Source organism: Ixodes scapularis, unplaced genomic scaffold, assembly GCF_016920785.2.
Source record: "Ixodes scapularis isolate PalLabHiFi unplaced genomic scaffold, ASM1692078v2 PGA_scaffold6__148_contigs__length_123643588, whole genome shotgun sequence".
Classification (NCBI taxonomy): Eukaryota; Metazoa; Arthropoda; class Arachnida; order Ixodida; family Ixodidae; genus Ixodes; species Ixodes scapularis.
Window position 1 is genome coordinate 44,865,133 of NW_024609881.1, and position 16,512 is coordinate 44,881,644.

The 16,512-nt window shown below is 43.3% G+C and overlaps 1 protein-coding gene across 1 annotated transcript; it reads left to right on the top strand.

Annotated features, from left to right (window-relative positions):
* The first annotated feature begins 66 nt into the window (after window positions 1-66).
* LOC115314371 (zinc finger protein 239-like) lies at window positions 67-14,476 on the top strand. The gene is made up of 2 exons (XM_029973414.4): window positions 67-135; window positions 13,089-14,476. Exons 1-2 carry the CDS (start codon window positions 108-110, stop codon window positions 14,054-14,056), a joined length of 996 nt encoding a protein of 331 aa, XP_029829274.2. The 5' UTR covers window positions 67-107; the 3' UTR covers window positions 14,057-14,476.
* Window positions 14,477-16,512: the final 2,036 nt, after the last annotated feature.

Genomic DNA, 16,512 nt, shown 5'->3' on the forward strand with positions numbered 1-16,512 from the left:
TACTGTCATTGCTCATTTCATTTGGTTCCTAGCATCTCAAGTGGCCCCGTCTGTCCCTCTTGGCTTTACGAGACTCCTTACAAACTTGACCGAAGGCAGCAATTCGAATGGAGCCGATTCAGTCCTCAAGTCGTGGTGAGTCTTTTTGTTTTTTTCCACCTCTTTAAACAGAGGACAGTGACGGTGTCTAGACTACAGACGGTCATACTCTGGAGCAACGCGTCTTGTGCACCTGTCCACAGACTCCTTGGAGTCTGCACCGATTCGGAGATCTTTGACCAGGGGAGGAAGCTAAGAGCTTAGATGAAAATGTGCAGGGTGATTGGTTTTTTTTTTCAATGGGGGGAGAGGCAAGCAGCAAAATTGAATTTGAGAAGAGGTTCATGGGAGCAATGAATTAATGTTGGGTAAGCTAACTGTTGGGCTCCTATACATGATGGGTATGTAGATAGAAGACGGGAAGCGGGCTGTTTACCAGGCTGGAAAAGAATGAAGAGGACAAACTCAGTTAAAGGCCGACCTGCAAACTATTTTCCAACCAGAATGAAAATCCTCCTCGCCACCCTTCCCATTTCTCCCTCCCGCTGCTGTCTTGACTGCGGGGGAATCTTTACTTGTTGCTGTGTCTTGGGGCTGGATAAGCCAGGAGCTTATTCCGGCTCATCCAGCCCCAACATGCAGCAACAAGGGGAGTCCCTTTGTGGTCAATTTAATAGTGAGAGAGGGGGAAATGGGAAAGGGCGGCAAGCAGGATTTTTGCCCTGGTTGAAAAATGTTTTGCAGGTCGGCCTTTAAGAGGGCAGTGAAGGAAGCTGAAAGAGATATGAGAGAGTTAAGATTGGAAAAGAAGTCTACTATGCAGAAAAATTTAGATTAAGAAAACAACTTTTTTGACAATTGAAAAATAAGTTTGCTGTCTGTGTGGCAAAGACGGGTACTCGGGGCTGGGACTTTTAGGTCAAGATCTGAGGAGGCAGATACAAATTCTGCACTATGGGGACAGGCGAAGGTAACAGCGGAGTGGATTAGAAATGGTTAGTCTGGTACATACCCAGACTGAGGCAGACTTTTTTATTACTTGGGGATGGAAGGGTTGATGAAGGTATTAGGTGGTTTCCAAAAGGTTAAGCAAACTAATTTTGCTGGAGAAATGGTGAAAATGTTTCAGGTAGGTAACAAAAAAAACAAAACAAGGACAAAATTTAGTTATAATTTAAGCAGAGTGGCTCAAGGGTTTGCTGTAATTGAAGTCCTCTGCCCTGATTTGTCCATCCACCCAGGATAAACAAAATTGTTAAGCCAAGCATCTTCAAATTTGAGACAATGCTGTCTTGCTGGTTTCGAATAGCCCGTCCCCCATTTCCAGCTGGTTTCCCCTGAAACAGAAGAAAACTGGGTAGCACTGTTCAAATGGTAATGGTGAGCGTTACCCAGGGGGAAACTGCACTCCTGGGCAATACTTTGAAAAAGGCAAGCGTGCCGCCTCTTCCAGGCATTATTGGCATTCATGGTCCTCAAAGTGGGGCAAGTGTGCTCTCTTATCATGAGTGCAGGGTTCGTCCTTGAGAACCCTTGAATTTGAAAACATCATTTTCCAGACCTTGAAAGCCCTGGAATATATAGTGGTGCTTGAAAGCCCGTGAATTTCCCAATAATAGCCAGTTTTTGTTTTTTCAATAATAAAATTGCTTTACAATACTAAAATATAATAACTCTTTTTATGTGTATGTTAGCATAAATTTCAACAAGGAAGTTTTTTACATGGCACATTTGGACACATTTAGCGGGTGCCTGTTAAGGGCCTCGGCACAATCGTAGCAGTCCCGGCGGTTCCAGATCCGGTCTCGTCTATCCGCCATTTTGTAATCTTGTCTGGCATTGTCTTGCCCCTCGTTTGCCTTGTTCTCTCGCGTACTGTTTACTAACTACTCCTGGTTTGTTTGTTCCGCGTCTGTTTTACGGCACACATGGTGAACATAGTTCAAATTGTGCGCAATACTGAAGAAATGCAACTTTTACCGGTCGTGGCTGGGTCACGACTACTGCAGACGCCGAGAAAGCTTAGGCAACAAATAGTATGACCTACATTTTTGCCGTTTTCCTTTAGCTGTTTGACTTGGCATTTTCAAGTCGAACAGTCCAAGGAGCACGGCGAAAACGAAGGTGCAAAAACTTCTAAACATTAACCAGAAAATCAAGGAAAACTTGCAGTAGCTATACTGAATCCTTTACGAGCACCTCTTCGGCAAATGCGCCTTCGAAAAACAAAATTCAGTTTTTCCTTTAATGTGAAACATACTTTGCATTGTTGCTCCGGATTTCGTGAAGCCATGGCCCACAATAGGAATATCATATTACATATCTATATAATTTCTTTTCGCAGTAGGGCATTATGTATTAGATTGTCTTAAAGAATTTAATTTATTATCTCTCTCTTTCTGCACATGTTGTGTATTTGCCTTCAGATCTGTCATATGATCACAGTCTTTTATGGCATGCTCTACAGCCAGGGTTTTGCACTGCCAAACAGCGAACGAAAAATCTTGTTTCTGCATACTCAAAGCTGACGTATTTTCGGGTATCATCCTCCCGCGCCGGTCTGAAGTTTTTATACGAACTTCATAAGTAAACTTATTGATGATAAAAAAAAATATATATTTAATTACTGACTGAAGATTCAACAGCATATATAAAGGGCCGATAAACCTTAAAGTTATACGTTCCAAGTAAATAAACACCCAAATTATCTTAAAGATGTTCCGCAAATCTTTCCGGCATTTTTATCCTGGGTAGGCACACGTATAAGCGATTTAGAAAAGCCTTAAACATATTTTTGATTTTGAAGCTGATTTAAACAACTATGTATTCCTGATTCTTAAATATAACGGCCGTTCGTCGACAGATAATTTGTAATAGGTCAACTCTTAGCAAGGAAATTCATCACAAAGGACAATTTGTCATAAGGCGATTCGTCACAGGGACAACTTGTCGAAGAACCAAGGGTAATGTTTGAAGATCTTGTTGCCCGCATACTAGCCTTTTTAGCGTTCAGTTGCTTTTGTTATTCAGCCTCTGTGTGGCGTCCTGTTTAGAAAGTTTAGTCTTCTGTTTTTTTTTTAAGTTAATAATCGTTTTACTTCACCATTGGAAGCATAAAATATAAAATTTTCTGGTCTCCTGTGTAATCCACCCCCACGTTTTCTTAGCAAATGCGTGACACAGACAGGAACTGCGCCGCGTGACCGAAATGTTTGCCATCCCTTTTTTTTCATTAGTGACAGAGGTGCCAAAATTTTGGTGGGCATGACATAATTATTCAGTATCTATTAGAAATTAGTAAGTCTAATTTCTTGTGTCAAGAAGAAAGTAACTAATTAAAAAAAAGGGAGTTGCTGGTAATTGTACGCACTTGGAAGAGCTACCAAATATACCAAGTAAGCGCCCACCCACTTTCACTGAAAACTCGGTTAATCTAGTCAAATCGGTGAAAACCAAGATGGCGGTCAATAAAGAGCTTTGAAGGTAGGGAAAGTGAAGGGAATCGGAGAAAGCACATTTATTTTTACATGATGAATGATGGGGCCCCCTTCATCATTTATCATGAAAAAATAAATTATGCAGATCCTATTCATGGTCACTGAACCCAGAAAACGACTCTTCTGAGTCAGTGCAGAATAGGAGGTCAATGCTCTCATCCCAAGTAGTTTTTCCCTTTAGATCAAAAGAAAGTGGATATCCCCGTCATCGCCGCTGCCGGTCTCGTGGCTGCTGCAACAGGGTGAATATTTTCGGCTGAGGTCGACACTTTGGAGAGAGTGGGCGCTGCATGTATGCTTTGCACATTTCTTAAGTTTGGGAAACGTTAATAGTGGGTGCTTCTGCGTTTTCTTATGGTATGCTCGATGAACATCAGAAATGATACAAATATTAGAAATATCTGTTAACAGTTTGACGATTTGTCATAGTGCGCTATGTGACGAATAGCCCTGCTACCAGTTGACGTGTGACAAATTGTCATTCGACTAACGGTCCTATAGCAGTTCCTGACACGTGTATAACTTCTGAAATATATAGAAGTATGCTATTGACTCTTTTATGTGATGAGCAGCAATTTGATGTATGTATGTGGGCTGGACAAAACAGCGCAGAGGGCCGCGTGGCGGAACTATGACAATGGACTTCTTCCAAAACCGACGCGCCCCATTGCGGCGAAATACCACGCAGTGCACTCTGGGAACTAGTTGGCCACTCAGTTTCGGTTTCGACTGAGCAGATTCATCTCATGCTATCACGCTGCGACCGAACGCGCTGCTTGCGTTTTCGGTTATCTGACTTTTTTTACGAATGTACAATACACTCATTCTCGAGCGATACAAAACGAAGGCCGGGGCACTTTCCTTGGTTCCCGAAGCAATGGATATTATGAGTGTGTGTGCAAACGTAGTAAGACGTGGCTTAGTCGCCTCATCTTTGAGTTCAATTTCAATAATCCCGTCTAGTACCACTGAACTACAAGTGAAATTCGGTCACCTTGAGCATTACACGTATTTTGTTTGCCAAACGTCCGCTTCTTGTTACTTCAGTGGGTGAAAAGCAAGCCGCATCTTCACAGGAGTATCAAAGTTGAGCCAAGCGTTGACGCATGAACTTTTAAGGAAACGCAATAAATTCGACCTCACTACTGCACCAAAGTTACTATGATGTCTTCCTCGTGTCATCATATATCTCCCACTCAAATTTTATGCTGGTAGAAGATTAAGTTTTCACAAACGCTGAGATCGGCTCTACGACGGAGGCCCCAACAAGCGTCCTTTACTCCTCGCTAAGCCTTTTTGGACGAGCTTTTACTGACGCCCAAGATCTGTGCGTGAACAGTGTGTCTGAAATTATCTCGGCATACTCAGGCGGGAAGAAAGCAAACACATAACAAATATTATGGCCATTAGCAACCGTCAAATGCACTTTGAATAATTTCGTTCGTTTGGCGCACCGCATAGGGGTTCATGCCCGTCCGGCGTACTTCTGGCGAATGGTGCAACATTTTTCACACAAGTGCTCGACTTTTGCTTTCTTAAAACGGTTTGTATGTGCGCATATGCCTATACGATTGGGCAGGATAACTTTACGCGCATGCGCGATGTTGAAAATTAGTAAAATGCAAGTGGGTGGGGACTTCGCTTCGTGCAGTGCTGCGGGTCAGTACAAATAAGAGATGAGAAGTGTGTTATAATTGAGCTTTTCAATGGCGCCTTCGAGTTTTACCTTACGTACACAGGCGTATTAAGAAAACAGTAATTGCAAAAAGTAATATTTCGTGTATGGACGCACGAAACAAACAAACTTCCTGATCAACAACACTAATGTAAAGGCGCGAGCTCGATGTATGCATACTTATTGATTGGTACAGCTTGTTCATTCGTACGTAAGCAAGATCCCCGAGCTTCGCAACGTCGACATTCCCAGCACTGGCTCGTCCACATACCGATCGAAACGCTAACAGAAAGGATCAAGTACAAAAATAGAACAAGCATGTGTTAAGACAAGCTATACGTCTCGGGCCTGTGCTAAAGCTTCGATGTCTGGCTATTTAGGTTAGTTTAGAGACCACAAATGACGCTCTCGGGACCAGAAAACATGACATAACGTCCGTTAATAGTCCACGCTCTGTGTGCAATCTCTTGTCGAGGTGTCGATCGAAACCGAAACCATGCCACTCTCCTGCCTGGCCAACTAGTTCCCAGAGTGCAACGCGCGCCGTGTTGCATGCAGGGCTTTATGGAAGTAGTCTATTACGCACACATACCCTGAGAAAGTGACCAATTAGGTAGCTGCTGTGTCGAGTAGAGCCTCAAATACTTCTTTGTCCTATTTGACAGAAAATCACCGATCAGCAAGGGCAATAATGTTAAATAGCAAATTGAATTGGCTGGCGTCTTGTCAGGCACAAACCCCAACAGCCAGGCCATGTTGTTCATCTTTTATGAGATAATGTTCGCTCGGGCACACTCTTTTTTAGGGCAGATTCGATCTGAGTACGAAGGTGTGTATAAATTATACTGAACAATTTGGATCACTCCTTTCTGCGTGATTCGTTTCCTGCGTTGCATTGCTGAGTATAAACAATGTTAGTTAGGAAAGCGAGAGTTGTGATTGCCGCCTAATGTTTCTATAAAAGGTGGATTGAAAGTGCTCGTCCTATGACTTTCGTGACATTTTGAATATAATATTGCTTTTAGCTCAGTTGCATTGTAATAAAAAGTATATTTCAACTTATTTTGTAAATTATGTTTCACTATTTGGCAACAAGGTAGCCTTTGTGTGATTTTATGCACTGTAATTAATTGCTTACCGTAAAATACTGGGCAAGCGCCGACTCAAAATTTAGAGATAATCGCAAAAAAAGGGGGGATGGGCGCTTGTCCGGTTATCAATTTTACATATCAATGTACTGTGTATATTTTCTGAAATCTTAATAATTTGGGAGTGGGCGCTTAATGTGGAATGGGCAGATGCGCGGTATTGTATGGTAGTTCAAGAGCATAACCATGATCCAACCTTTAATACTGCGACGCAAAGTTGTACCAATCGTCTGTATTTTTGTCAACCTACTACACTTTGTGACACCCTTTCAATTCAGGTAAAATAGATGTAACTGAGGTAAATAAAAGGATCTTGCGTTTTATAAGCGCAACATTTTAAATGTTAATCCAGATTTTTTTTTTACTGTTGCGTAAAGTTTAATCAATGCTGTTTTTTATTTGTGATACCTGAAAATAGAAGTAAATATTACGAACGATAAAAACAAAAAAATTCATGTAGTTACTCGCTTCATAGTGAAAGTGTAGCGTTTTGCCAAAACAATGCGGAAAATAATTCTCGACTTGGCGGTTTAAACCGGTTTGAACCCTGCAATCTTTGCTCCCTACGGAACTGAACAGAAATTTGAACTGAAAGCCGTCAACCCAAACCCAAAGCTCCAAGAAGCATGCTGCATGTGTAGTTACACCAGCTGCATGTGCTGGAGTCGGCAGCTGTAGCAGCTGTTTTAAAGCAAAAACCTAAAACAAATGTGCCATCTTGTTTGCACGTTCGTAAACGCCTTAGTTTGGTCCTTCAAATCTTTTATACGGGGAAGGGAAGCGTGTGGGGCGTCTTTACCTACATTTCCAGCATTCTCATTGATGCTATTGTAATTTAGCATTATGTCTATTACTATGCCTGGCATCTTGTAGTTTATTTGTGCTACGTTGTCGATCCTCGCGTAGCTTCCACAGTGCATGCCTGCTGCACCGTGGAAGCTACACTAGGCTGCTCAATGTAGCGCGAAATAGTTGGCGCCGAGCATAGCTGCAACGATTTGGTCTCATAAAAATTGGGTACTCAAGTATCAAAGTATGTGTCACTCCATTGTAAACTAAATGTTTGTATCGTGGGAAGGGTTTAGCAGCGCTCAAAACATTTGCAAGGACGAACCGACAGCTGGCAAACCTAATTTGACAGAAATATTCCTCATCCACTGGTTCTGAACTCGGTTACAAGAGTGGTGGGGGGTCGGTGACCAGACGTGTTAATGCTCCACAGCTGGGATAACGTGGATGAAAGTTTGTGCTGCAGAACTCGGGGATCCAGTGTTTAATCCCCGTTTCCACTCTTGTAACCGTGCACATGAAGGATGTGAAGGCTAGTGGCCATACTCCACTGGCAGAATTTTTTATTTATGGTGATGACAGACATCCATTGGGGCTCACTAACCTCCTTTGACTAAACATGCAACACGAATACAGTTACGGGAGCCTTGTGGAAAACGGCTTGGCTTCAGTGAGACGACGTTTGGCGGGTGTCTTTGGAGCCTGACCCCATCCAGCAGTTCGTATGGAACCGAATCAGTCTTTAAAGAGTGGCGGTGGCTTGACTACAGCCGGTCGTAGTCTAGAGCAGCTCTTGCACAGCTGATCCCAAACTGCTAAGGTCCTTGCTAATTCAGAGATACTCTTCCAGAGAGGCGTCCTTAGTAGAGTTGAAATAGAGTTCCATTATAGACCTTTGCAAAAAGAGCTCTCTGGCCGCCGCCATTTTGCGAACTGAGCGACCTCTATCGGCCAGAAATTATTGCCACCCACCTGAGCTGTGGAAACCCGGTCAGCATGGGCTCCCCACCTGCCTTGTGCATTCGGAGTTTGCCGGCTTTTTTTTAAAGTTTTTACGTTATTTGCCTGTTTAGGATGCTTACCCTTTGTGTGTTATCTTCCACTGTGAGAAGCAGGGAATACCAGCGCTCGTTGCCTGAACAGCCTTTGCAGGAAACGAACAAAGAGAGTGAACGTCAAGCAGCATGCGACGCAGGCAGTTCAGTGTTCTTGGAGGATTTTTTTCGCTGAGAAAATCTCCAAAAAGCGTTCCCGGCTATGTTCCGGGTTTTGCGAGAAACAGCTGATAGGGTCGGATTTGGGCTGTGGGGACGGAATAGACGCGTTCGTTCATTTGCTTTGAAGCTGTGCGAAAAAGCAGCTCTCTTCAAAACCTGCCCCAAAACACTCCGAATTCTGTTCGATCGTCGTGATGTGACTGTCATCGACATTGTATATTGGATATGCTGTGTTGCTTGAGATCTTTCTCAAATCTTGTTCGGATAATGTGGCACCATGCGGTACGTACAATATATGGTGTTCGATTGATGAGACTCGTTGAATTTCATGTTGTGGGTGGGGAATATCCATGCAGTTCGAATATCCTGAGTGGTCAACTGTTTTCGACGGTGAAGACCTTTGTAGATTAACAGGGCTGAGTGTATGCTGCCATAAAAAGTTTAACATAATATGAAACAAACATTCCAGTTGCATTTGTTCTGTCATGCACTAATTCGCCAAAACAGCATTCATTTCTTTGTTTTTGTTCCCAAAAAGAGTACAATGGATTCTTAAAAACCCAGAGAAATTCTCTTCGCTATAAAACACAAAGTAAAAAAAATAGAACACTGCAATTTAGCCTCCACCAACGTCCGGAAGTGCACCTACGCAGGTTGCCACGGCCCACTGACCAGAAAACCCACAGCCCAGCGCAGTCAGGCAACACTGACGTACCCTCTCAAAACAAGGGACGCGCGCTGTGGATCGCTTCGTTCGAGACTGCCGCTAGAAAGGTCTATAGGTAGCCATAGTTGCGCGTCTGTTTTTCACAGGCTGCCGTGCAACTATTCGCCGAGATCGATTATGTGAGGAGCAAAAAATCCTGTGCCATGCAGGAAAGTCGGTACTCCGACATTCCACGCAGGCGTGCCGGCATATGTTACCCTGCTTTTGCCTCTTCCTCCTTCCCTGTTTCCCAAGTGCGACGCCTCTACAGTCTAAGCTCATTATAACAGACCTGGTTACAACAGACTTTTGAATATAATATACCGATTTCTGAAGTTCGGTTGGTTTTCCTCTATGTACCACTGACTCAACTTCATATCTGCATACAACATACCCCTTTTACAACAGACTGAAACCTTGGTAAAAATCAAGGTCTGTTATAACGAGCTTATACTGTATTTACCAAATTCAGTCACGTGACCGGCGGCAGTCGACAAACCACGGCACCAACACGCGAGTGAAGTGGCTCTGACACATCACTTAGGATTTCAAGATGGCTTAACGCGCAACTCTGGCTCCCGTAAGGAGCCTACTCAGAAAGCTCAAATCCATAAAAAGGTGTATGTGGTGAAAGGGGTTGGGCTTGAAGAAGACAAAAGCAGCAAACTATGAATTTTAAAGGAGTTCATGGCAGTGGTGAGTGAATGTTGGGCAAGTTAAGTGTCAAGTTCCTATACGTGGTATTCTGGGCACTTCTGGCCACCTTGACAAGGATAAAAAATCCTTTCCGGTTCGGGTATTCGTTGCATGCTTTTAAGAGGCAACATCTTGGCAGTTTTGTGTTTTGTAATCCAGTCGGTGTTTTGTGGTGTTCGACATGTCCGGTGGCTACGGAGATGCCATAGTATCATGCGCTTGATTGCACAGCTTTGGTTCGAGAGATCTCCGTCAAATAAAAGGCGCCGCAGGCCGTGGCCGTCAAACATAGCCAGGGGCTGTATTGTGGCCAGTTGCTTCGAATATGCATCGATTTCACGCAAGCGCTATGAATTCTCGCTCTATTCTTGTATCAAGGTTGCACACACCTGACTCTTTCAATGAATTAAGTGCCTCCCATATATAGATTGATTGAAAGAATAATTTATATCTGCCACTTTTTGAACGTTCAGACAATGAAAAATATAAATAATTTACATTTTAGTTTGAGGCATATGCTGCCAAAAGTGCCATATATGAGGAGATGCTGACTCTGTTTTTAAACATTTAATAATGCAATAATATTAATACTTTTTTGTTAAAGGGATTGTCCGGTCTAAACCGGAAATACTTAAGATTTTGCGCTCGTTACGTCGAGGGAGCCTTGATGTAGACAAGCGTCATTTTTATTTTGATATGTGATATCCTGTTATTAACTAAACCTTTCATGAGCGTATGTACAAAACTGCACCCCGAATTTCGCCAGTGTCAATGGCTGGCATCCATAGCTGCTGCGTGACGTCACAAAACGCAAAGGTTTGTCGGATGGTCGAGATAACAAGCGTTAGTCGATGGATGTCTTGTATTTTGTTTCGAATTATAGTCTCCTAGGCTGTATCCTATTGAATTAAGGTTCTTTTAATGCAGTTCCCAAGCGTGTGCAAAAAAAGTCACGCCTTTTAGCAGGATATTACTCGAAAACAGCCATAAGCTTTGAGCAAACGTATGCCGTTTCGCGCAAACACAACTGCGACGGCCACCGATCGAACTGGGGGCGCTTGCTTAGCAATTGAAGGATGCTGATCTCGCCTCTGAAGCGGCAACTAAGTACACGAAGCGGCATCTGGGTACACATTTCGGCGGATCCACTTGATCGGTGATCAGGCTGTGGGTCGTTCCCTCAGAGGCGATGTCAGCAGGTCGAAGGCAAACGGCGAATCGTTCAAATGCATATCGTCACTTGACTTGGACGAGCTTGGTGAATGTTAGCCACGCTCTGTTTTCACATGCGGGTCAAACAGAATTTGGCTGCCTGCGTACTAAATACAACATTTGGTATTGTTTCCAGGTGATCTAGCTGTTGGTTTCGGTTTCACTGCATAATCAAATTGATTGATTCGATTTGGGCGAGGGATGGATGGACATAGTTAAATATCTTTGGCACAGCATCACACCTCAGCTTACGAGCCTTCTGTCCTCTTAGAGCTCAGTGCGTAGCTCTTTTCTGTGAGATGATTGCTGCATAAGCGGGATCTCGATTTTGACGGGAACCCAGTCCCTATGCATGGCGCCAATCCATATTGCTAGTCACTGCACGTCTCGCGGAAAAGTGTGGAACGTCATGTCTTGGCTCGCATGTGCTGCCCCGTGGTTGTGGCACCCAACCGTGCAACAAAAATCTCACCCAACCACAAAACAAGTCGAGCACAACAACAAAAACGAAGCACGCTGAGGCATTCACTCGCAGTCAAACGACGAGAAAGAAGTGCTGGCTTTGTGTTGTGTGACGTCAGAGCTCCAATGTTGCCACCGAAAGCAGCGTTTACGCTAGAGTGCGATTGGAGCAGTATAAATTTAATTACTGATGCAGAGGGGCATATAAAATTCAGATATTGCACGTACAATGCGTCTCAAGGCAAACGCAATGACATTCACTTGTTTTCTTGACCACAAAATTTGACTGGACAATCCCTTTAAAACAAAATGCTTTTTACTCAGATCAAATTTCAAGCGCTTGCACATTTGTGATCAGACAGTTTATGTGACGGTCTTGAACAAACACGAGCTGAGAAACTCAGACACTTAGAGAAAAAAAATAAAGTAAATTTTGGGAACATGCCAGAGAGGACTGAGGATTGCGCTTTCGACGTAGAACTGAACCTGGGAATTTGGAAGCCGACACTTTGCCTAAGACAACCTGAGAGCCACATAAGCTTTTTCTTCTTTTATGGCTCGGAATAGTGTCTCTACATGAAGCAAGAAGTGAGAAATAACATAAAACTATTGGTACTGCTGCCTTTTCAAAGACCTTTATTCAACTGCCCGCACTTTGGCCCGCTCGTGCCGAGTCAACTCAAAGTGCCTTGCGCACAAGGTTTTGCCTTGCGCACAAGGTTTTGCCTTGTGCGCACGGCACTTTTTCAAAGTCATGCCTTTCAAAGGAAGCGCAACTGACAGCCAAAAGTAGTGAAACTCTCGGTGTACTCTGTATCCTATTTTTAGCCCAGCCCTTTTCTTTTTTTATTGGTGGACCCTCTTGAGTCCGTAATAATGAGGCAAACCTGCCAGTATTTACCCAGTTTGTTCCCAAAACTAGCTGTCCATAGTCTGGGCTATGGGTTTTAATGTTCACGAGGCAGAGTTGAATGGGGAGGGATTGGTCCCCCAAAATTGTTTATATAGCGGAGCGTCCATATTAGCGAGACATGACTGCAACACATGTTGAAATATTTTTACCAATAACGTCAGTGAAGACTTTCAGTCTGACCTGCCATGATCAAAGTCATTGGCCAATCAGAAAACGTCATATATAACAGTCTCCAGGAATATTGTTTTTGTTCCACTCTAAATAATGAGGCATGCAAGCCCCCAGAGAAGTACAGTGCAATCCACTTATAACGATAATGAGGAAACTCAAAAATGCAATTGCTATAACAAATTATTGTTGTATCCGGACCAGAAACCGGTCGTTTCTAGTCTAAAAACTATAAACTGATCGTTATAAGCAGTATATCATTATATGTGGGAGGCCTAAGAAGACAGAAATACTTTTCAAGGCGAGAAGATATGTAAAGTGCAATTTAGAAATCAAAATACAAAAAAAATGTTTGAAATTATGTTTTTCTAAAGTTTTTAGTTTTTGAGACTGGTGACTCCTTAATGGTGCCAGCTGCATTTGAGTGCTTCCATGAACCCAATTACAAAGCGCAGCAAAATATTAAATTACAGCTGCAGTAAAACTGCATGAATGACTACTCTTTTCCAAAAAGGCGATCTTGGTTGGACTTTTCTTGTGTTAATACATATGATATTTTCTTGTAGGTGATGAAGCCACATTTTTAGGTGAAACCAGCTGCCCACTGAAAGTCACCGAGGACATCTGGTTTGGATGCTGTTTCTGCACCTATGTCACCAGAGATCAGCATGTAATTGTGAGCCACCTGGCTGCCCATGGCGATGAACAATCTAAGTGCCAGCATACTCCCATGTCTGGCTCCAAGTCCCAAGTGCTTGCCAACACTCAAAAGCACAAGAGTGAAAAGCCATTCAGGTGCAAGCTTTGCCCCCAAGAGTTTGCTTATAATTCCCTTCTGGCCCGTCATAATCGAACACACACTGGTGAAAAACCATTTAAGTGCATGCAGTGCCCCAAAGCTTTCACTCAGAGTAAAAGTCTGACATACCACAATCGATCACACACAGGTGAAAAGCCATATAAGTGCAAGCAGTGCCCCAAAGCCTTTGCTCAAAAATCCGATCTACAAAGACATAATTATATGCACACTGGTGAAAAGCCATTTAAGTGCACGCAGTGCCCCCTAGCCTTTGCTAAAATTTGTTCTCTGAGAAAGCATAATCGAATGTACACTGATGAAAAGCCATTGAAGTGCAAGCAGTGCCCCCAAGCCTTTACTCAAAATTGTCATCTGCAAACCCACAGTCGAATGCATATTGGTGAAAAGCCATTTAAGTGCAAGCAGTGTCCCCAAGCCTTTTCTTACAGTGGCAACCTAATCTACCACAATCTTATACACAGAGGTGAAAAGCCATATAAGTGCAAGCAGTGTCCTAAAGCCTTTGTTCAAAAGTCCGATCTACGAAGCCATAATTTTTTGCACACTGGTGAGAAGCCATTTAAGTGCAAGCAGTGCCCCTTGACCTTTGCTAAAAATGTCTATCTGCGGTGCCATAATCGAACGCACACTGGTGAAAAGCCATTTAAGTGCAAGCAGTGCCCCAAAGCCTTTGCTCGAAGTTCCTGTCTGAGACGCCATAATCAAACGCACTGATTAAAAACCATTGAAGTACAAGCAGTGCCTCCAAGCCTTTTTTCGAAATCCCCATTAACAAAGCGATAATTATTTCTACAGTGGTTTAAAGCCATTTAAGTGCAATCAGTGCCCCCAAGCCTTTTCTCGTAATCCCAGTCTGATCCGCAATTACGGAAAACAGTGTTTAAGGGGAAAGGAGCTGAAATTTAGTATGCTGATGTAGTTCTCAGTGGTGATTTCAAATATGCAATTAGTTTTCAGATAGCTTTACTAGACCTGAGATACTGAGATATCAATAAATATTAAATTTAATTACGCCCTCGTTACGGGTCGTTAGTATAAAATTTTTAAGAATATATCAGCAATTTTTATAGAATTGCATTCACCAAGACATGCTTTTTATAGTAAGACTTTGTTTCTTTATACACCAACTCATGTTTACAAACAATCCGGAGCGCCCCTAGCGGATGCCACCGGCGCCGCGCATGCGCGGTGGACGGTGGGCAAGAAGCTCGCCGTCGCCCAAAAACAAACCATTGAATTGCGTTGTCGTCGGGGGGTAAGTCCCCGTGCTCTTTTTCGCGTTGAAATTCTTGATCTTACATCCTCCTAACAATGTCTGACTACTTGAGCGGCTTCAGAAAAATTAACAAGCTCGTTACACCGCGAAATTTCGCGTGAATAATGTCACGTGCGGCGATTCATTTCACGTGGACGCCGCAGAACGGGCGCTAAAGCCTGACTTCCACGATGAGTTGTGCCCTTCCCTCATCCTCCTGCATATCCCCCATCCTCCTACATACTCTTGCCTCCTCCTGCTCCATACTCTCCCCTTCTCCCACAGTTTACCTGCTAAATCTAGCTGAAAAATTGACGCCAGGCAACCTGAAGAGCAATTTGATTCCCCGCTAAATTTAGCGGGGAATTGACTTGCTGTTGGGGTCACATGATGTCAATTTTCGGGCTGCATCTAGCGGAGAAACTGAATTTGTGCAAAAGTGATGCGACACCGAGTCATGTGACGTCATTTTCCCTGCTAAATTTAGCGGGAAAACTGAATTGGTGTTGAGGTCATGTGCCGTCAATTTTTCCGCTAAATCTAGCGGAAAAATTTAATTTGTTCATAGGTGACGTGACACAAACTCATGTGACGTCATTTCTCCCGCTAAATTTAGCACGGTTACGCCGACGCCGCGAAACCCCAAAAACGGGTGCCTGAGAGCTGCGCTTCACAAAAAGATAAAAACCTTTGTCCCACCTTAAAAACCTTACAAGTGCAAACAATGCCCCAAAAGCTTTTCTCAGTATAGGAGTTTATCCTCCAGAACCAAATGCACTCGTGTGGAATGCCTTGCGGTGGACACAAAAAGGTGAGCCTGACCCGTGTGTACCATAATGTCCCGAGAGATAACCATCCCCAAAAAATAGCCCGTCCTGATTTGTAGCATGATTTGTAATTTTTTAATTGCTGAAGTTGAACTACTTTTTGAATGCCTAAAGTTAACTCACCCCCTATTTTCAGCAAATGTGCTCTCTCTCATAGCTGGGCTATATCTCGGGATATTATGGTAATCGTTTACCTCGTGCAAAACTTTATGCCTTTTTAATCAAAGTATGCATATACCCGAGTCCAAAATAAGTCTCAAGGCCTTTGCTCAGATTAATGGTGAGGCTCACCGCACTGAAGCATTTATGCGTAACAAGCCTCACAAATTCGAGCCGTGTCCAGGTCATTTTCTAAACGGTCTTGCCTCATTGGGCCCATGCTAACACATGACGTTAACAAACCCTAAGAGCATTTGTGGAAAGCCTGCAGCAGGGGGGCCTTTCAAATGCCAGCAATATTCAAGAAGCTTCGATCATTATTCAAGCTTGGTTGGCTACACTGCCAGACTGCTTGGCATTGCTCTCCAGCCTTTTGTCCGAATGCCATCATTTGTCGTCACAGAAATGTGTTGGTGCATAGGAAATGATTCCTCTCCAGCTGTGATCTTGAGGCTGGGTTAATGAATAGGAGACATTGTTTAATGTTTTTCAGCGCAGCTACTCTGTGTCCTGCACCTGAACGTACATTGGGTCATGCTCCAGCTCTTGTTCCAAACTCCCTTAAACTCGCTCGAGTATGCTTATTTGAGGCAAGGTCTAATATGTTCGCAACAATGTCTTGATTGTTTTCTTTTGATACTACTATTATCTTTGTGGAAGATACAAATATGCCAAAAGTTGATGTGTAACCAGAATTCCAGCTTGCTTACTAGAAAAAAAGGTTTGCAGTTTCAGTATTTGCACTGTTGTTTCTTTCAGCTGCTGCGGATTATGGTACTGAAGTAACGGCAGGTCCACACGCTTGTGGCTGCTTACGACTGGAGAAACCTGTTTTTAAGTCTCTGGGCTTAAAACCGGCTTGTCTCAGTTGGTCATAGTTAAATGCAAGTGTGTAAATGGGCCTTAAGTAGTGTGAAGTAACTTTTTCC

What these genes read in the sequence shown, in the direction of transcription:
- LOC115314371 (XM_029973414.4), top strand. Translation starts at nt 108, where the DNA reads ATGGAGCCGATTCAGTCCTCAAGTCGTG. An exon ending in GATTCAGTCCTCAAGTCGTG is followed by an intron (nt 136 to 13,088) that starts GTGAGTCTTTTT and finishes ATTTTCTTGTAG; the next exon opens with GTGATGAAGCCACATTTTTA.